The 22,483-nt window shown below is 37.9% G+C and overlaps 2 protein-coding genes across 2 annotated transcripts; one reads left to right on the forward strand and one right to left on the reverse strand.

Annotated features, from left to right (window-relative positions):
* The first annotated feature begins 233 nt into the window (after positions 1 to 233).
* Positions 234 to 2,686, forward strand: mix23 (mitochondrial matrix import factor 23). The gene is made up of 5 exons (XM_068304248.1): positions 234 to 307; positions 1,069 to 1,194; positions 1,636 to 1,782; positions 2,048 to 2,107; positions 2,215 to 2,686. The coding sequence occupies exons 1-5, from the start codon at positions 254 to 256 to the stop codon at positions 2,263 to 2,265; spliced, it is 438 nt and encodes a 145-aa protein (XP_068160349.1). The 5' UTR covers positions 234 to 253; the 3' UTR covers positions 2,266 to 2,686.
* A 9,901-nt stretch (positions 2,687 to 12,587) lies between these two features.
* LOC137587746 (high-affinity choline transporter 1-like) lies at positions 12,588 to 18,423 on the reverse strand. The gene is made up of 8 exons (XM_068304359.1): positions 18,240 to 18,423; positions 16,573 to 16,689; positions 16,322 to 16,477; positions 16,078 to 16,226; positions 15,836 to 15,979; positions 15,456 to 15,609; positions 14,097 to 14,314; positions 12,588 to 13,338 (listed from the first exon to the last, which is right to left on the reverse strand). The coding sequence occupies exons 1-8, from the start codon at positions 18,421 to 18,423 to the stop codon at positions 12,796 to 12,798; spliced, it is 1,665 nt and encodes a 554-aa protein (XP_068160460.1). The 3' UTR covers positions 12,588 to 12,795.
* Positions 18,424 to 22,483: the final 4,060 nt, after the last annotated feature.

Below are 22,483 nucleotides of genomic sequence, written 5' to 3' on the forward strand. Positions count from 1 at the left end.
CAAAGTTGGCTAAATAAAAAAACTGTGAAAAATAGAATGACATTTTACTACCCTTGATTTCTTCGAACCTTATGTCACTGATTTATATCAGAGCCCAGAAGTGCTTTATTACGTTAGACATAGATGCTGAATTTGGAAATATAAAAAAAACAAACAACGTCGTGGGTATTTATAACAAGCTTATAATGGAGGGTTTCATACAGGCAACTTTTTGACCAGTCCTCTTTCGTGCCTCGAGAGGACCCAGCCATTAATGATGGCGGCGCCCGGTGGAACTTTGAATTGTGAGGACTTTTCAATGTTTCAGGTAATTTTGGCTAAATACTTAAACAGTCAGTTGCAGCACGTAACAACACGACATTCGTCAGTCATATAATTTTGGATTTTTCTGTAAAAGCCCGTGAATCTGTGACCCTCCTGGTGGCCAGTGCTCACACTGTTTGCTTTACACGAGTTTAGTAACTCAGAGGGGTCACAGGGAATCAAAACACGCAGAATACTTATAGCTATAATCCAAAAGTCACCAGAATCAAAGTATCTGGTTATCGTGATAAAGTGCCATCTGTCAAAAATTCAACGTCACCTGAGGTACCTCAGACTTCCAGCTAAATTAACTGACAGTCTTGCTTTTCACAAGTGATTATTCCGATAAATTTCTCAAGCACTATGTAAAAGCCACTGTACCGTGTGTATAAAATCCCATGGGAATAGTAAAAAAGCGGCGGAGTGCTTCAATGCAGAAACGTCTAAACAGTTTGAGCAACGAGCAAAGCTTTTCATTTTCTATTTGTTGTTCATTTGGGCATAAATTTTGCATATAAAAGATTATTTATCACTTTTCTGTAGAGCCCCTACAGATGCGCATCTTTCAGTTTCTCTGAAGACTCCAACTTGAATTGGTGGAAAAAATCCTATCCCACTAATGTTTAGATTAGGGGTGCTCAACATTTTTAACATGCGATCTACTTATGAAATGACTGTGTCAAAATGATCTTTCTACTACAAAAATTCTACTGTTTTAAATAATTACAAGGTTTTTAGCGTAAAAAGAGCTTCTGTGTTTTTTAGGAGGTGCTGAAGGTGATGCGCACCATAGATGACCGCATTGTCCATTCCCTGAACACCACTGTGCCCACAGTCTCCTTCTCAGGCAAAGTGGATGCTACACAAACTTGCAAACAACTTTATGAATCTGTGAGTGTGACATTCTTAAGTTTTATAAGCTGTGTGTGTCGTAAATGTTCAATAATGTATTTTATTAGTGGTTTCCATTATAAAATTAGTGTGTGTTTTTTAATTATTAGTTTGAGTCAGTGTTTGGTAACTGACTAAATTTTATTCATTAAAGTTTATATGAACATTTTTAGTTCGTACTCTTGAAATTACTCCTACTCTGAAATTAAATTTTGAGGCAGTTTGGTCAAAAGCTTTTCAATAAATAATATCTAAAAAATCTGATTAGTCTGTATAAATTTTTCAGGTCTCTTAACCTCTTCTTGTCTCCTATATCCAATCCCAGTAGAATGCCCTCTAATTTCAAATTGTTGATACAAATGCAAATCAATTTGTTGATTGAACTTGTAGAGATAATGGTGTACTTATTCATACTTATTAATAACCTAATGCGTTATATAGATGGTGGAAGCTCATCTGACTAGAGACAAAGCCATCAAGTCGTGTATAGCCCAAACATCTGAGGTGGTGGGACACCTGCGTGAGGCTCGAGCAAAAGATAGCGAAAACCTGGCACTCATCAAAGAGCTGAGAAAGGAGCAGACCAAAGTAAGTGTCATTTCCAACACTAGAGGGCTTCTAAGGCCTGATAGATTACCTGGAAGGCAGTAACATGTGGTTGGTCCACTGACCTTGTGTTTGTCTCTACCAACGTCCTGGGCATGAGTAATTTAAATCACTAGATCCTTGATGTAGTTTTTCTTAACAAAGTTGAGTCAAAATGTGTTAATATGTTTTTATACATGTATTCGGTTTCATACTTTGAGTGATAATACTAAATTAGCTAATGTAGCTTTTTATTCTTCATCTGCAGTTAAAGCTCATGCAATCAGAGCTGAATGTTGAAGAAGTTGTCAATGATAGAAGTCTGAAGGTATGTTCATATTGATCATAAAAATGCCCATAAAATCCTATTATGACATATAAATGACCAATCCTTTTTATCTTATATGTTTCCTTTTTCTGCTGTCCATCTTTCAGATTTTCAATGAAAGATGCAGAATCCATTACACGCCTCCAAAGGTGAAGTGAAGCTGTCTGTTGAGTGGAATTGCCTTACCCAAGATCTGAATCCAGACTGGAGCTCAAACTGTAACCAGCTGCAGAGACTTAACTGCAAGCTGCACAGCCTCCAGACCACTGTGACCTCTTGTCCACAACACTTAAATTCCATTGTGTATTACATTACCACAGCTGTAAAACATTTGTGTGCTTCTTTCCTGAGAAACAATGTACAATACGTTTTTTAAGAGAAAATGAAATGTTTTCAAGCGACATTCATTCTGTACTTTTTTGTGTGCTTTTGAACCTAATTGATGAAGTTCAGTCCCATCTGTCTTCAGTTTGAAAACTGATTGAGTGTAAATCGAGGAGGGAAGACATTGTCTTTGACACTATATGACTTTGCTTCGGAAATACATCAACTTTCAGGTGATAAATCATTTTGACTTAAGGTCAACTGACTTTTCTTTGAGTGGCACCAACAGTTTAACTTCTGTATTATGAAATATCTCATTATGTTTATTTGTAAAATACTTCAAGACCAAGTACCCGCTAGGACTGATCGTTGGCTTCATGTTTTGAAAATTGCCAAAGAGAACTTTGTTTCCTGGTTTTATTAGATGTTTTTATGCTCCCCACTCATTTTCTCACACCTCATGTACTTGTACATACCTGCCCGAAGTTTAAAAAAAAAAAAAAGTATTAACAAAATAGTTAACATAATCAGATGTCACCACATGAAATGGTCTGAAAGCTTTTAGTTGCTCCACCTGTCAAAATATTTCCTATTGAAGCCAACTGTGATGTCATAGTTCCCTTTGCAGTTCCTCCAGGAGAAATTAATTACACAGGTGCTCAGAATTTGCGCTGCTGTCACACACACACACACACACACACACACACACACACACACACACAAACGAGTGAAGCGCAAGTTACATTCATGTCTTAAAAGAAGAATGACTAATCTCATTACATTTGCAATTTAGGCCACAGAAACAGCCAGGTAGTGCTGAAACAGAAGGGTATACTATGTGTTATAAGTGAGCCAGGTGATGTTTTAGATTTTTTTAAAAACTTCGAAGACATATTTTGGAGATTTGGACCTGTATATGAAATGGTTAGAGTATACTGTTGGACCTCCATTGATATATAATCTCTTTTCGGCTTTTCCCTTCAGGGGTCGCCACATCGAATCAGTTCCCTGTATCTAACCCTGTCTTCTTCATCCTCTTCTCTCACACCAACTACCTTCATGTCCTCTTTCACTACATCCATAAACCTCTTCTTTGGTCTTCCTCTAGACCTCCTGCCTGGCAGTTCAAAACTCAGCATCCTTCTACCTATATATTCACTATCTCTCCTCTGGACATGTCCAAACCATCTCAGTCTGGCCTCTCTGACTTTATCTCCAAAACCTCTAACATGAGCTGTCCCTCTGATGTACTCATTCCTGATCCTATCCTTCCTGGTCACTCCCAGAGAGAACCTCAGCATCTTCATCTCTGCTACCTCCAGCTCTGTCTCCTGTCTTTTCCTCAGTGACACTGTCTCTAGATCAAACAACATCACTGGTCTCACCACAGTTTTGTACACCTTTCATTTTAGCTGAAACTCTTCTATCACACATCACACCTGACACTTTCCTCCACCTGTTCCATCCTGCCTGTACACACTTCTTCACCTCTTTTCCACACTCTCTATTGCTCTGGACTGTTGACCCTAAGTACTTAAAATCCTCCACCTTCTTGATCTCTTCTCCCTCTAACCCCACTCTTCCACTTGGGTCCCTCTCATTCACACACATGTACTCTCTCTTACTGCGGCTAACCTTCATTCCTCTCCTTTCCAGCACAAACCTCCACCTGCAGTGTCATCTGAAAACATCATAGTCCATGGAGATTCCTGCCTAACCCCGTCTGTCAGCCTGTCCATCACCATAGCGAACAAGAATGGGCTCAGAGTTGATCCCTGAAGCAGTCCCACCTCCACCTTGAACTCCTCTTGCGGCTACACAAATTTCCCTACTGTGGGACAATAAAGGATTATTATTATTAGTTATTATTACATTGATCTATAATATAATATAATAAAATATATACTTCAACTTTACTTTATTTGTAATTATTTGCCAGTCAAGATGGTGTCAATTTAAGAATCAGACTTGTTTGAAATGTCTGATTGCTACATATAATCACAAGAAATGTAGATAGTAATTAGTATTACATCCCGCTTCAAAGTCATGATGTATTGTAATTGTCAGTGTTCGTGTGTTGGTTCGTCCGTTCGTTTGTCCACCGTTGCAGATAGAAAAATGAAACAAAGCACATTACTCGGGCAGCAAAGGGGATGAAAATGAGATGATGACCTTGATTCTGAGAAAACTAGGTCAAGGTCAAATTTTGTACACTCAGAAACCGGATAAGATAGAAAGACGAGGGAGAAGGCCAGAGTGAGTAAGACCATAAATCAAAGTTAGTGCATAGTTTTGACCTACCCTGAAAGGTCAAAGCTATGAACTAGTCAGGTAGCACTTTCAGCGTGACCTACCCTGAAAGTAGGTCAGGGTAAGTCAGGGGAAGGTTCTAGTTTGTATTTGCATTATCATTCCTGCTGATAGTATTGCATTCCATTAAATCATCTATGTGTTGGTATACACATAATAGACGCTGTTTTCTTTTAAAAGAATTTGGTCTAGAATCACATCAGAGCGCATGATAGTGACAATAATATTTCATGACGGCTGGAATACCTTTCGTAATGCTCTGTGATGACTTCTGGGAAGCACTGAGTGCCTGACATACTTTAAATAACCAATACAAATATGATCTGCAGGTCTTCAGGCGTGTTAGTTTGAATTTAAAAAGTAATGTGTCCATGATCCATTGACGTTTCCCAAAAGTATGTTGCATCCAATTACAAATTCCATCCATGCATTTTCTTGTAGACAAGACAGCCACAATCATCATCTTTACAGCTGCTCATCCACCTCGTGGGTCACGGGTCTGCTGGATATGCTAACTGACTGTGGGTGAAAGGTATATGTACACCCCAGATAAGACACCAACTCATCACATGGCTACATGGAATACAAACAACTACTGAGGCTCACATGCATGCTGTAGTATATAGTGTCTCGCACTTATACTCTTGTGCTATGTGTTTGATGAGTCCAGACACCAGCTTGGCAGAGCATGTAATACAGGCTGTGAATGAGAGTGAATAAAGTGCCGCTTCTGGAGTTAAATATGAGTCAACAAACATCCGTCATGAAAGTTGAGTTATGCGGTCACCAACAACTATTAACACACGCCTACAGACAATCTGGTGTGATTGTTTCACCTCAGGTAAGAAAGGAGGTGGGACGAAGCAGGAGAACGTGGAGGGAACCCACCCAGACACACGTAGAACATACAAACTCTGTAAACAAGGGAATTAAAGCCGGAACCTTCTTGCTGTTAAACAGACTTGTTCATCTTAACAAAAAACAAACGTAGAAAAAATCCTTCTGGAGAATTAAACTTCCATCTGCCCAGTGCTGAGCACAAGTACAAAATAGTATTTCAAGCAATATTTATGATTCTGTATTGATTCTCAAAAAGAGAATTAAATTTTTAAACAATTGGATTTAATGTTTAGTTTGTTCTTGTTTTTTTTTTTTAATTATAAGTTGTTGTGCTGCAATATTGGATGTCGTACAAACTTGATAAATACTATGCAAAGGTAAATCATTGTCTTTGTTGTATAAATAAAAAAGCAAATTATTATTTTTATTCAAAGTAGCACTGTGGTCGAGGTGTTTCTTCCTCTTCTCCCGTGTTTCCTGTTACTCATTTTCTTCATGTCTCCAGTCTGGATGTTGGAATCCATCTTAAGCGAGATCAATTGATTCTGTTTTTTGCTCTTCTCGATTTACATATGATCTAATTTGCTTTATGAGATTCTTGGAAGATTTTGAAGTTCACCTTGTTCTGACTCGTTTTCCTGCCAAAGATTCGTCTTCATATTCTTGTGATGTTGATTTCTCTGTTCAGCCTGAGGGCCCTCATGTGAACATAATACGGTACTTGCCTGTCCTGCTCTCCACCCGGTACCTTTGTTCCTGTTCTTTTTGTATTTTGTTCATCTGTATTCATCACTTAGAGCTGGATGTGTTTAATATTATAAAACAAAATTGCTTCGAAGTATAAAACTGCTTTTGCAATGTTACTGCGGAGTGTAGATTCAGTGCAGTGAGGCTTTATTCAAGGTATAGTTTACAGTAGATTGTATCTCAGATACAAAAATATATCCATGTTAAAAAATATACAAACAAATTTATTTATTGTCAGTTAAAATTACATAGATTTGAGAGATTTGAAAGCATTTCAGAACACAGAAAGTGTTTTAATATTATCACACAACTTCCTGTATGAAAAGGACCAGAGGGTCTTCTTTGGTTTTTTGTTGCTGTACACCGACCAATTCTAACCCACTCTCTTCATATGCTTGGGAAACGCACAGATGAATGTAGTTCAATCCTCCAACATGGACCTACAAAACAGAAGCAACTGTGAGTCCTGCAAACAGTTATTTGGTTCTGTGTGAGGAGTGTTTAGCAACTTTCATGCCCTTTCATCATCTGGAGATTTTGTAGTTTAACATTTTTTAAAAAAAAATTCATATGTTACCTTAATGAACCAGTAAAAAGCAATCCCAAAGTGAATGTTGAACCAGTCCATGTATTTTACTGCCTTGAATTCTTCATATGTCTCATTTGTCCTTTCCTTCACTTGGCCGTTCACCTATGTGTGAAAGATACAAATGTGATAAACTGCGTGTGACGTTGTCAAGAATGAAGGTTGAATGGAACTCACCTGGTCACAAATCTTCTGAATTTCCTCAGTCGCATCCATTATCCCATTCCATAGTTCAGGTATGTCTATCATCATCACCACAAATTTGGATGAATTGTAAAGAGAATTTTAGTGTGTCTAAAATGTTGAACCATTTCTCACATGTGTCCCAACAGAGTAATCATGCCTGCTTACACGTGAAAGCTGCCCCGTCCACTTGCTGGGTGGAGTTTAATTGTGTAACCACAATCTTTTCATATTTGTGGTTTGTTTTTTTATATGAGAATTCTTTTTTACTCTTCTTGCTCGTGGGAAGAGGCACTTTAATTCGGAGTTTTAAAATGTTATTTTAAAGTGTCAGTTTAATCACTTTTATGTGCTCAGTCACGTTTAAAAAAAGTCACTGCCTTGATGCAAAATCCAAGCAAAATGTTGTATTGACTTCTTATCACCACCCCACACTGAATATGCCAACAACCAATTCTACACTACAATAAAGGATGCTTAGATATGGAGTATACACATAAGACTACAGCTATTTCAACAGAATCTGCAAGTGTCAAGGAAGTAGTGAAGATGTAGAACTGTTTCAGTTTGCTTCCTAGTCTGGTGACATTCCATTCCTTCAGCCTTTTCAAGAAAGCAAATGCTTCCTGGTTTCTGTAAGACCTCACAATGGCTTAAATAACTATGTGTGTTTGTAGTCAACTTATTCACTATTCACTTCTCACTACTAGAGCTTTATGCATCATTTTAGAAAGTATTTGACTTTCCAAACATTCCATTTAACTTTCTACACATACTGTACAGTACATTAGACTACATTATTTATATGTTTTATTATTCTTTCAAGGATTAAATATTTTACACCTCTTAAATACAGTATATTTATTTTGGCCTGGCACTGTTCGACTATATTCTAAGTGACTGACCATATGTTTATAAGCTGCTGAATATTGAAACATATAACTGATAACTCATGTAACTGTCATAATGGTTTTCTTATCAAAACAATGCAACACTCACCTTTGCATATTTTGTACACAATCCAATTTTCTCCTTTGAGACAATGACAATCTATTCTTCCATGTTGAATTAAATGTAAATTGATTTATTTCTGTTAAAATCTGTTCCTACTATTCTGTTATATAGTATATAGACATAGTATAGACTACATCTACTTTAAACTTCCTCCTTCCATGCACAGATATGTTGATCTGATTTAATATAATTTAATATCAGAAATTAAGTGTATCATTATTATGTATTTAATTTAGACAAGCATCATAGTGATATGATCCTCCATGGTAGCTGTAGAACAGTTTCAGAGGGTGGTCTTTTTTGTTTTGCTGGAGACAAACAAAATAAACCTGCAAAGAAAGAGGAGAAATTATGGCATCTTTCGTACAGTTATTTTGATCTTGTGTGAAGATTGTTAAATAATTACTCATGTAGATGTTATGTGTAATGGGAAATTACATGTTTTTGGCTGTTTTTACTGTTTTAACTTCGTTTTAGACTGCTTTGACCTCTGTTTTGTTGTTCCTCTTATCACAAAATGAATAATAAAAAAAACATAAAAACATCGTTGATTTATTCCTCATCTATTCTGGCAGTTCAATAAATATTAAGAGCCACTCAAATATGTGCTCATATTCACTGTTGTCAGTTTCTCAGCATGTCACTTCTGTGAGTTCTTCATACAGTATATCTTATCTGCCTTGTTCTCAATCTGCTTTTCACCCATGCATGAATGAATTAAAATTTGATGTACTGTATATCTAGACAGATGTAGATGACAGAGTGAGATATATCTGCTGTCAAGAATGAAGATAGATTTAAGCTCACCCGATCAAGGATCTTCTCAATGCTCTCATCATCATTAAAACACCTCAAGCGTCATCTGAAGGGGGTGTACCTGTGCTTTGAAATTGAAAAATTAGGTGTGCAGCTGCAGTACATTCATTCTAAAATGTTGCTCCAAATGCAAATCAAACATGGAAAATATCATTTTAACCTGAAAAGAAAAGTAAAGTAAAGGTAATAACCCACTCTTTTGTCATGATGCAATTTTCTAGGCAAATATGCCACTCTGTTTAGCTCAAAAATGTGTAATCTGTCTCTAATGACAGAACTTCATCTCACCATAAACCTCATTGTGCATCACTAGCAGCAGGGTACACCCTGAATAAGTCACTAGTATAACCGACAATCTCCTAATATGATGCTTCTAATGCCTCACAATGCACTATTTCCCTTATGTATGTACTGTATGTATGTATGTATGTATGTATGTATGTATGTATGTATGTATGTATGTATGTATGTATGTATGTATGTATGTATGTATGTATGTATTTATTTTATTTTATTTAAAACTTGATTGATCATCTAATTTAAATGTCTGCTGATTTCTATTTGACACTACAATTTTCAATGTAATTTTTTTAAATTCAATTGAATTGCACAATCTAGGAAACTGCTCTTCCATTCTACTGACAAGCAACTGAAGGATAAGAAAAAAACCATGTAAACATGAGATTTTAGATTTCTGAACAGTTGTCTAATAGAAACTAGTTTTCTACTTAATCCAAACACTAAACACCATACAATGACCATTTTTTATAATGCGACCTCGTGTCTTCACAAGCGAGGACTTTCAGTGTTTAGACGAATTTGAACTCTTTATATTGAGCAGAAATCTGAAAAAACATTTCTCAGAATTATGTTTTTCTTTTCCAGGTGGGTATTTTTCTAAGAATTCATACATGTGGAGTTTTTGTTCACATGTGACATAAATTGATTTATTTTACAGGTAGTCAATGACTTGTGCCCTATGGAGAAATAACTGCAAAAAAAGAAAACAACCTGCAAATGACTGCACTATTACAGTAATTTGAAGTATGCCACAAGAATAAAATGGATATCATCTCGTAATGATGAATGTATTTGGCATCAAAACTGTATTCTTTAATATCAATGACTAACTGACGGTGTTCAAACTATCACATATCATAATTAAAACCACCTGTTTTGAAAAGGTTTTACCTGCAAATGCATTATGTGATGTATAACGTGATGTAAATAAAGACTGAAATTCAGAGCATTCTTTGAACTGGACAGACTTTCCAAGAGAAAACCTAGAGGCAGATCCAGAACACGCTGATATTATGTCTTCCGGTTGGACTGGAAACGCATCCGTATAAGCGACTGATGATGCAACGAGAAAAAAAACAATTAAGTTCGATTATTGACAAATAAACATTTGTGATCTTTTTTGTCCCAGCTTTTTAATTGCATTTATTTATACACAAAGGAAACAGGTACCTCTGAACACACCGGAACATTAATGTGCTAATAATTGGTTGTGTTTCCTCAATTCCAAAACATGTTCTTACTCAATACCTCATTGACATTGTCCTGAGTGGCACCACCTACTGGTGTAAGTGGTACTGGTGAGTGCTGGGCTTTCACTTTCCACATCCCACTTCTCAGGAAGAATACCTTTGTTGAAGAGGATAAAAGCCACATACGAGAACAACAAGATGGGAGCAGTTGCAGACAGAATGGAGATAGCTTTAACAGGAGCATATTGGACATAAACACTGCCCTTAACAGTGCATCCTGGGAAGTGGATAACTGGTTCTAATCCTAGTGATGGATCTCCACTCAGCAGTCTCAACACCAGTGTCACCAGTACACCCATTGTAGCACCGTAACCATTGGAAATATCGTATAAATATTCAAAAATCAATCTACAGTAATACTAAAAGAAGCTTGGGAGTGGTCTTTGATCACGATATGTCTTTTGACTCCCACATATGCAAATCTCAAAATTTGCTTTTTTCATTTTAGTAGTATGATAAAATTCTGACAGTTTCTGTCTTGAAATGATCCAGAAAAGTTATTTTATGCATTAGTCACTCCTAGGCTCGGTTATTGTAACTCTCTGGTATCAGATTGTACTAATAAGTATATAAACACCATCCAGTAGATCCCAAAATCACTGAGGCTTGCATGTTGACTGACACAAGAAAGAGATATTTGTCCTGTTTTAGCTTCTCTTCATTGGCTCCCAGGGAAATCCAGAACAGAATTGAAGGTTGTCCTGTTCACATACAAAGCTCTAAATGGTTAGGCACACTCATGTGATGGAATTTTCCATTACAATGCTGTGCTTCCAAAATGTAGGCCTACTGGTAGTTTGCAAGATTTCACAAAGTAATCTTAAAGGTGAAGCCTTCAGTTATAAGGCCCCTCATCTCTGGCCTCGTAGTTTAAGTCCATGGGAAAGACATCCTCTGTGGATGTGTAGTTTCTTGACTTAGGACTCCTGTGTGTTTCCAGGCAGCCTGCAAATCCCAAGATCAGTCCCTTTTGAGTTGTTAACATTTTGATTTTTGATCATGAACATGGAGATCTAATTTGTCATCCCTGATAAGAAACTTTTGCATTTCGGCACTGAGGAGGGAAGTGGTCCTGAAATGATTTATGTTCACTGAGGCTTCCTATTTAGGAACAAAGCACCATTCTGCCTCTCTTCCAGATGTCTGAAGCAGCTTCCATAACAAAAGAGGTGTGAGGGTAAGCTGTAACAAGGATAAATCACGTGTGTGAATTGGTGGTAAAGATAGAGGTGTAGTGACAATAAAAAAAGTATAGGCATTGAAAGTTAATAAGTTAAAATCCTGGGAGTCAACTGTGCAGAGAAATTGGGAATGTGGACATATAAAACTTTGATGAGACTATAGCTATGGTGGAGAATTCTAGACGGTGGCATTCACAGTACTGGAAAAGAATCAGAGGGACAGTACAAGTTGGACAGTTTGTTGAAGAGGTGAAGGAAATAAAATTGAGGTGGCATGGAAACATCCAGAGGAGAGGTGATACGCTTGTAGAAAGATGTTGACGATAGAGTTGTCAGGTACAAGGAAAAGAGAAAACCCAAAGAAAGAGACACAAAAATGATTTTGTGAACTCAATCTTTTTTTTTTCTTACTTTACCTTAATCTCAGTTGCCTACATTATTTCTACCAGTTTGCCCTAAAACCAGCCCTGCTGCTAAACTCTTTTTTTTTTTTTTTGTATTTTTCTTGAATGAGAGTTGTAGTTCAGATCCAGACAGAGGTGTAGGGTTTGTCTGTAGAAAAAGACATATTAGAATGTGAAAAAGGGAGTGTGGGAATGTGTACCAACTCTTTTAGTAACAACGGACTTGAACTATTACTATTAGGTGCTTGTCAGCTTATCCATTCATATTTAGTGACACTCATAATGTTTAATCAGTCTTTGTTGAATCTCAGTCAACATCTACGGTATATGCATATTCATATTTAAAATCCATAATCTGTTAAGTCCAATACAAACATTGCAACTAATTGTAGTTTTATCAAATGATTCTGCTTTTGTATTCTATAATTTGCAAGTAGTTCAAGTGTGTTTAATTTAATGTACAATCCGAATATTTCTTGGACATCAATGATAATTTTGTTAATTTTTTCCTTTTTTGACATGCGTAGTTCGTTTGCAACAGATATAACAGCAACAGCAACAAATATTTGAATGAAAATGTAGACAGAGAACAATCATTTCAAATAGTCCATAACAGTAACTTTGTAACTTTTTGTAACTCTACTTAACAGTATTTATGACTGATCCTTTTAATGCATGAGGAAACAGATGCCTCTGAACACACAAAAAATTTAATCTTGCGAATCGCGAATCTTCAGTTGTGTATCCTCTGTTCACAAAACATGTTGTTACTCAATGCCTCATTCTCAGTGTCCCCTGCGGCGCCACCTACTGGTGTAAGTGGTACTGGTGAGTGCCGGGATTTCACTTTAAACACATCCCAATTCTCAGGAAGAACACCTTTGTTGAAGAGGATAGAAGCCACATATGAGAACAACAAGATGGAAGCAATTGCAGCCAGCATGGAGATAGTCTTAACAGGAGCATATTGCACATAAACATTGTCCTCAAGAGTGCATCCTGGGAAGTGGATGACTGGTTCTAATCCTAGTGATGTGTCTCCGCTCAGCAGTCTCAACACCAATCCCACCAGTACACCCATTATAGCACCGTAACCATTGGAGATGCTGGAAAACAAGGCACAGAACAGTTCAGGGAAGACTGTGATGTAGGCCACTTCATTACTAAAGAGCCAGAACACCAGGATGCTCTTATTCAGCATGGTGAGAGACGTTCCAACCAGACCCACGACCACTACAGAAGAACGGACCACCCACTGATTCTCTCTGTCTGATGCCTGAAGAGGAGAATAAAACAGAATAAATAAAAACCAAAAGGCAGACAGATGGACAGATGGACGAAATGACCATCGGACAGACAGATAGATAGACAGCCAGACAGATATACAGTATATCAGGGTGGTATCGGTGTCATCTTCAAGTTTGGGTCCTGTCCCAGAGACCTGGGAGTTTGGCGATTCTGTGCAATGTATTAGGTTTTCTTAGAACTGCGGTTGTCTTTCTTGAGGCTTCAGTTGGTGTTCCACTACAGCAATCCCCTGGTTTTTACCCGTTTCAGCTGTTCTTTTAAACAGTGGTACTTTTCAACCTTTTCATGTTCCTTCTTCCAGATGTTTTCTGCAGGCTGGCCTTTCCACATCTATCACCACGATTCTGTTATCCTATTTGTCCATCACTACTTTGTCCAATAGTTAGTCAGCAGCTGATTGTCAGTCTGGAAACTTGAATCCCACAGCACCCTGGCCCTGTTTTATTATTCTTGTACAGTTCTGAACATTGCAATATCTATATGTGTGGAATTGAGTTGAAAATTTTTTTTGTAGTCAACCAGGCAATGCGCGGAGTGTTCTGTCAAGTATTTCTATCCCAGTGGACTGTCCTGTTGACCAGTAGGCAGTTCTTGGCTTCTCGGGTGTTACTGCTAATCCCTTTCTGTGCCTCACCCATGTGTTGGTCCATGTGCCCAATCACCTTCGCCACCATAATGGAAGACAGGTACGTCCATGTTTTTGTTTTATTTGTTGTTGTTTCTTACCTGAGGTCTCAGGATGGTCCTGTAAATATTTGCGGTGAAGACAGAAGCTCCAGAAAGCAAAGCAGAGTCAGCTGATGACATGACCGCAGCTGCAACAGAACCAATGCCAACAGCAGAGATGAAGGCTGGCGTGAGGTGCTGCATGGCAATAGGCAGAACTCGAGCATTTTCCCCACGTTCATATGGAGATGGAGAACCGTAGGTAGTCTGGTTCCAGTCTGAGACGTGGGCACAAAACAAGGAAACTTGTTAATACAGAACCTATTTTGTTAATCTCCATAATTATTATTTTGTGCCAATCTAGACACACATGTTGCTAAGTGTCAACTGTCCTAGCCAAAGAACAGGAGAAGAGACCGTGGTTGCATGTCATTTTTAATTACAACTTGAAGGTCACATTTCCTGCATGTTTGTTTGTGTGCGCACACAAACAAACTTTGGCCTGCTTCAGTGATGAGGGTCAGCACAATCGTGGCTTTGCCTTGACACTGACCCTCAGAAAAGGATCATTCCCAAACATACGGAACCCAATAACTGCACCTGGCCACAGGTTAGTGTTGCCACGTTTTTATTTTATTATTTTATCTTATTGCCTATAAACATTAGTGAAGTCAGCTTATAATTGGCTAACGAGTTAGCTCCGATGTGGCCCACTATACAACAGCATTTGAAGCAGGTATCATTTTAATACTAACATGAGGGAGCTTGGTTATCCCACTAAAATGTCTGCAAGCATGTACTGACTACTGGAGACAAAGATTACCAATACTGACTACAGTTTCAGTTTGGAGACTGAAACTGAAAGTCAGTATTGGCATTACAGACTACAGACATTAGCTTTATAAATTGGTGTTCGTATTTTGGTGAGCACCGGGTACATCCTCCATAAACATTACCTCATGTTACCATTAGCTATATCCTCTCTGTTAGAATGACGTTTAGCAGGCATTTACAGACAGCTCATTGGCATTTAATGCGTTTGATAACTGAATTTCTTTCAGGATTAATAAAGTATCTATCTATCCGTCCGTCCGTCCGTCCGTATATCTATCTATCTAGAGGCCTGAAACAGCGTGCACAGCGTGCTCTGAATATAGATGATTTTTTTAGACAGCTGAAATTTAGGACTGCGGGTCAGTTTGGAAAATCACGTTTTGAATACAGTGTAGTTGGACATCTGAAAGCTGTGTAAAACTGATTAAAATGAGTATAATATGTGGCCTTTACATTTCTTTACTGTACACCCTGAATCACCTTTTCTGTGATATATTTTTAATAGGCAAACACTATATTTTGTCATAGATAATATAGGATGACCTCAAAAATGTTATATCCAAATTAAAGGTGCATCATTATTACCTGTGGATGTAACAGCCATTCCGATGAGCACAGGAGGTATTGCAAATACCAACAAGAGGAAAGCAGCAACAAAACAAGTGAGCTTGGCGCTGGATGTAGAAGAAGCTGACAAGGTTCTCTGGTGGAAGCTCTGGTATCCCAAACCTCCCAGTGTCTTTGAAATAAAAGAATTGGATGCTTTATTGAATTATTGTGGACACCTGACTCTTTACATCTGCAGTCAGAGAATAACTCATGTCTCCTTGGCACTACAAACTGGTTCTTCTTTGACAATTAAAAACAGCTGACTGCTCAAATGCGTATAATATTTATCATCATTCTAATTATGAAAACAGCACTATGAGTTTTATGTGATAAATTACACATTATTGCCTTCTTACAAAGAATAAAAAGTCATCAATTATTATCCAGATGTTTTTCAGCTCTAGTTGACCAATCCAGGGTGTGTTTAAGGTGTTGTTCATCAGAGTCTGACTGATGTCCATGGTGTAAGGACTCATCAACACAAAGGGGACACAGATGATCTGAGAATTACATGAAAATACAGATTATGCTTTCAAAGATCTTTGGGCATTTTCATGCCTCTTCAAATAAAATTTAAAAAACTGTGAAACCAACTCACCAAACCAATGAATATGAGGATAAGTTGTATAATATCTGTGTAGGCCACAGAGTAGAGACCCCCCATTAGTGTGTAGATAACGGCAACAGCAGAAGAGATCCAGATGCAAAGAGAGAAAGACAAATCCAGGACAACACTCATGGTTCCCCCTGTCAAATAGATTCAGATGGATGGATGGATGGATGGATGGATGGATGGATGGATGGATGGATGGATGAATGAACAGACAGACAGACAGTCCTACCTAAAGAACTCAGAATTGATGCCACCCAAGCCACATCTAAAGCAACCGAAAGCAGGCTCAGTCCTGCTGTTACTACTTTTCCGTACTTGATAGTAAAAGGGTCAAGCATCGTCGAACAGTTTCTTTCTCTCATTGGTCTGACAAACATGAGGCCGCCTTCATGAAATGAAAAAACATGAAACAATAACGCTCAAGGTTTAAAAATAAATGATGTTAACATTTATTATGCAGATATAATTTCAAAGTCTTACCAATGATAAAAGACAAGCTATATGAAAGGAACACTATCATGGCCCGGCTTAATCCCATGGAGGGTGTGCACACCAGTTCGACTGTGCCACAAATGAAGCCTCCTCCAATCCATGTAGCTGTAAGATAGATTAGCAGACATGGGATACTTTCACAACATTTATTGTTTAAGTTGATTGTGTAGCGGCTAGATTTCAAAACAGGGAAGTTTGGTGTAGAGTGCAGTGTGCAAAGTGATTGCTTAATAAACAAATGATATTTTGCTGTATAATATTATTTATTTAAGGAGAAACAATGGCCAACATGCATCTGCAACAGCATCAAAAATTCCAAGAGCACTGCTCCTACAATTTCAAGCTTATATGAAACTTTATTATGAAGTATTTTTGCACTTTGAGTAGATGTTGCAGTATAGTAATATAAGCCATGAACTGTAGTGGGAAACTCACCAGTACCTTAGACTGATGTCCGGATAAGGAACATTTCAAATGGCACTAAGATACCCTCTTCATTTGAAGATATTTCAAAGACGGGAAATGGCAGTATTGGTCAAAGACTGTAACTTGACATCTGAAGGTCTCATTTGTTGTTAAGACTGCACTTGTCCTCCAGATTCTCTCACGCTGGTGAGAGAATCTGGTGTCATGTTTGAGACTGTTGGGGTAATGGACGGCTGGAACAGAACCTTGTAATCGGTTAAGATTGGCGATGCTTCACTTCATTAGTACACTGTAACCTACAAAAAACACCTTGCCGGGTCACATTCTCATCTATCATTAAATGTGACGAATTGCTGATAAAATTCTTTCTTGCGAACTACAAGGATAGATGTGTCAAAGTTAACTTTTGACACACCCTAAGGAAAAAATTTATCCAAGCTGTGCTTTAGGTGAGATATCTGGTTTAATTCTGTGATTCACTACTTGAATGCCATTCATCTTCACAGTGTGTGACACCACAAGTAGCAAATACACAAAGCTTCAGCTTTTTCAGAACTAAAAATCTATGTCAATGACATTTCAGAAAGATCAAACTTTAAAATTTCTAATGGAATAAAAAAAGTAACATTTGTGGTGGGAAATAACATTCTCTATCTGTATGAAAGAAGGCTACTGTTCTTGATCAGCTCAGGTACATTTTCACCGTCCATCCATCTTCCACCGCTTATCTGTAACCAGGTTATAGTGGTCCAAAGGTCTTCCAGGCCAACCGAAAGACATAGTTTCTCCAGCGAGTCCTAGGTTTTCTAGGTACATTGTCACATCAACAGCTAATGCATCAAAACAAAAGATGCTTTCAAGCAGCATGCAAACAATGCCCTTATTGTTCCCTCTAATTCGCCTCTCTGGTAGCCAACTGGAAAAGACTGCACTTTAAGACAAAAGGGATCTATTCCACTATAATAGGTTCCATATGTCAACTGCACCACAAGAGTTCAGGGGCATCATCCAGCTGTATTGTATTGATGGGAACTTTCACTGACTGCCAGAAATGCCAGTGTATTAGTTTGGTATAACATATTTGTGGATAAACATTTTTATCCACATATCTGTGGATAAAAATGTTTATCCAAGTCATTCACAGGTGTTGTGATGACAAGTCATTCACAGGTGTTGTGTTCTCAATCATACACTTTAGATACTATTCCTGTAAACTATGCCCTCCTTACCTGTCATTGTGAAGATCCCCACCACCCATTTAATGCTCCGGTTTCCCAGCAGGACCATGTCCATTCCAGTGGCTGCACTTTTCTTTTGTTTCTTCTTGGACTTGAAAGAAGCCCAGATGCCAGTCCCAAGGACCAGCAGGTAGAAAACCACCATCACTATTACTCCGGGGATGTTGACAACCATGTTAGACTGGTTGACTGTCCTTGCCACTTCCTGATGTCCCAGTGACCGGCTGTCTGAGTCATATGAGGGATGTAATTTCATACAAGAAAGTGTAGAAACAAACCCATCATTGCCTGTAGGACAACCTCTTGCAGATATGCTAATTTTCAAATCAAACCACAGATGTAGTTTGTTTGACCTTTTCTGTGTACAGTATGTCTTTGCCATAAATTGATAAATTGATATATTTTGTAAAAACTTAAATGTCAAGCATTCTTTTAGGAGAATTACATCCTGACAGTATTTATTGTTTTCTCTGTTTATTGCTCTATCTAGAGTCAAGATTCAATATTCAAGACTTCTTTTATTATCAGTTAGGTGCCACTCCAGGATGTACTGCAGAGAAATAAATGCTTTTCATAGGCAATAAAGGCAGAAAATATAAAACGCCAAAAAGCAAACCGAACAGCAGTTCTTTAAGAACAAGCAATAAGTTTAGTAATACATATAAATATAAATAGAAAAGTTTTTAAAAAATTTAAATAGAAGTTTAAAAAGTGGTGGGCGGTCAGTGCCAACAAGGCCTTCTCTGCTGGTCTAACATAACCAGAAATCATGATAATATTTATGATAAAAGTTAATTATATTTTAATGCATTTGCCTTAAATAAATATATTCAAATATATTTATAAATATAGGTATATAATATGTGTTCTGTTTATAGGTTAGAGTTTTTATCCGATCCAAACTCAGCTAGCTTGTTTTGCCAGGTTGAATGAAACCTGCCCAGGACCTTCAGAATCTAGAGTGCAGGTCTCCCTGCACTGTAAGTGAACACATTAAAATTTTGAATGAAAATGTAGACAGAGAACATTTTTGGAAAGTGAAGGAAAGGCCAGAAAACCTGGTCCTGGAGGACGGCTGACCTCATGGCCTTTCGGCGTATTCGTTGATCTTGAACTAGGACAATTTCTTTTCGAAGTTAAATAAACAGGACAAAAACAAGTGAAGTTGCAAAAACACAAAGTACTTTACAGAAATTTCTGGGCACAGAGACTAACAGGAAAGAAACTCCAAGCTGTGTGCAAAGAGCCATAATATACATACAATATTTATACCCTTTCTAGTAGTTTTTCACATGGGATGATCTAACTCTCATCCTATCAGAAGATGCCACCACAAGATGTTCTCCATTTTCCCACATTGTGGCAAATATTTCATGTTCTGGGGAGGCTCACTCTACTATCTCGCAGCTGCAGGATCCACTCAAGGACATGCTGGCAGAATCACATAATTCTTCGGTCAGAGGTCTCATTTAGGATGTTGTGAGTTATTGTGTTAATTTCAAGGTAAAGATGGTTAAACAGACACACTAATTAAAAAGTGGTGATTTACAATAGTGAATTATAAGATGTGATTCAAAGTGTTAAAAATGGTGCAGTTGTAATGCAAAGTGTCAAAAATGGTGCGTTAACATATATGTACAGCATCAGTTCCCAGTGAAGTATGACGCCCACGTGACCACTGAATGCGGAAGCTGCTGCGGTAGAATTTAAGCTTTTTTTGACCAAACGGATGAATGTACACACATAAAATTTATTTTTTCTTCTATTTTTCATAATGATGAATAACATATGTGTCACTTAAAATGAACTTTACTGTCCCTTTAAGTAGACCAGGGTATATATGGGCGAGTTGGGGGCAAGGGACTGCTTTGAATGCTGCGACATATGATCCATTATCATTGATCCCCTTTTGACAAAGTCTACATGTTGGAAATTGTTATAATTTTTTTAAATTGTAACACAAAGTAACATCTGTCTTATTCTATTCTTACCTCTACTGTTCTTCATCAGTATAAGATTCAAAGACTCATGTACAGTACAGTGCGCCCTTGCCCTTACTTTGATGCGCATTAGCGGATCAAAGCTTGCAACGTCACCATATTGTGGGTTTTTGTTAGGCAGTCACATGATACCGTACACGCATTCTGTTGGCTGACAGCATCCAGAAGTGCGCTCAGTTCCGTGAGTCTCAGACTCTCGGAAGGGAGTGCTTTAAACAGTCGATAAGAGTGTGGGAAAAGGTAATACAGATAGGAGGTGGTTTAATGACAGTATAGGGAGGGTCATAAACGATTAAATTACTATATTGTGGAATTAATTGCGTGTGGCTCCTGAAACTCATTAACCACAAACAATGAGGGCGCACTGTATTTGGTTTGGTAATTATGTTGAAACACGGCTTCTTTATATCCCAGAGCTGTGAGAAAGTCAGAAATTTTTTTTATAGTTTCATTTATTTATTCTTTTTATGTTTTTACAATGAGGTAAAAATTTAATAGAGCACCAAAAACACCAACAAATTCTCAAAACAAATTTTGTGTTCAGGCACCACGTTAGAAGGTGGAACTAAACAAGACATAAACAAGATTATTTTCAGAGAAAACTTAAATATGTGACATGTAATCAGAACACAATAAAAGGGTTACCAATGCAAAAACTGAATCTGGAGAGAGCAGCAGCATTAACTTTGACATGTCTGATGTCTGGGGAAAGATTCGATTTTCAACACATTAAAATTTTGAATGAAAAGAAATAATTACATTACAAACTCCATTCAAGAGACTGCACTGATGAGGTTTATTTTTAAACATAGCAACTTACAATCAGTGCATTCGACATAGAAAAAATACTGATAATTTCCAATACAAGGGTGAACAAGTCATTCAAATAATAATAATTACAATAATGAGAATTAGTGGTTGTGGAATACTGATCTAGGGGCAACGGGAGACAATGACACCTGAAGTGTGTTCCGGACATCCGGTCTACTCCGCAGTTTGCTTTTCTTTACGGTCACTGCAGAAACTCTCGCTTCAAAATGACAGGATGTTGGAAATGGAAGCAGGGTTTTCAATACTTTTTGGGCGATCACAGGATAATCTGCCTTGATTTAAATTCAAAACACTTAATTAATGGGCGCTTAATTTAGGGGTAATGTCTGGTAACCTGTCATGTGACCAAGACCTGTCAAGCGGGACAGACGCATACATTCGTCTGTGTGTCATTCCACACAGACGTCACTTTTCAAAATACAACATCTTTAGACTGGTAATCAATAAAAAAAAGAAAGTAAAACTTTGTGCCGCCCAGTACCTAATGTCCCACGACCCGTTACCGGGTCCCGGTGATTGGGGACCACTGGCATAGATGGATGTAACAGAATCGGATAGTTTTTCAAAATAAAACATCTTTCAGACTCCGAAAAGAATACAACCGAAGTAATGTAAATTATTTTTTCTTTCTGTGCAGCCCGGTACCAAATGACCCACGTACCGGTATCAGTCCGCGGCCGGGTTTTGGGGACCCCTGCACATAACTGTCTTCACGCTCTGTGATTGACCAGTCACACACAGCACCTGCCCCTTCCCACAGAAAGACATCAGTGTTTTCTTCACCTTGCCTCAATTTCAGTCTATTTAAGGTTTCTTGGTGAACTTGTTTGTTTTGCTGCACTTACACGGGGGGCATTTGACCAGACAGAGCTGAAACTGCTCGAGTGGCATCGGTCACCACCTCCACTCCAGTCGGTTTTTTTTTACCTGCTTGCGCTTAGTCTGACGCTTTCTCATTTCAGTTCAAATCCATCAAATTAATAATTTGTATACTTTATAGCTATTTCAACTGTTAAATAGCGAGCACACACTTGTTCTCTCTATTTCTCTGTCTTGCTCTAAAAATAAAGAGAAAAAAAAAAAAAATTAGAAAGTTGTGTTGTGTATGACAATTGTTCAAGTATAGCATCTGGCCGCCACTGAGAACTCAAATGGTTCAGGAACAGTAAATAACCAAATTGAAAGATTTAAGTTGGTGAACAGGCTACAGATATTTAAAAAAAAACCATTGGACAAGTGACGGTCCAATAATGGGCAGAGACAAAGTTCTTCCCAAGACTAAAAACTTTATCAAAAGAGTAAAAAGAACAAGAATACCAAGAGACCTATCAGGTCTGCATGAGCACTGCAGAACGGCCGGGATGACTAATTGGGGAGCCAATCGAGGCCGGAGCACTCACCCAG

This window comes from Antennarius striatus, chromosome 20 (genome assembly GCF_040054535.1).
Source record: "Antennarius striatus isolate MH-2024 chromosome 20, ASM4005453v1, whole genome shotgun sequence".
In the NCBI taxonomy this organism is placed as follows: domain Eukaryota; kingdom Metazoa; phylum Chordata; class Actinopteri; order Lophiiformes; family Antennariidae; genus Antennarius; species Antennarius striatus.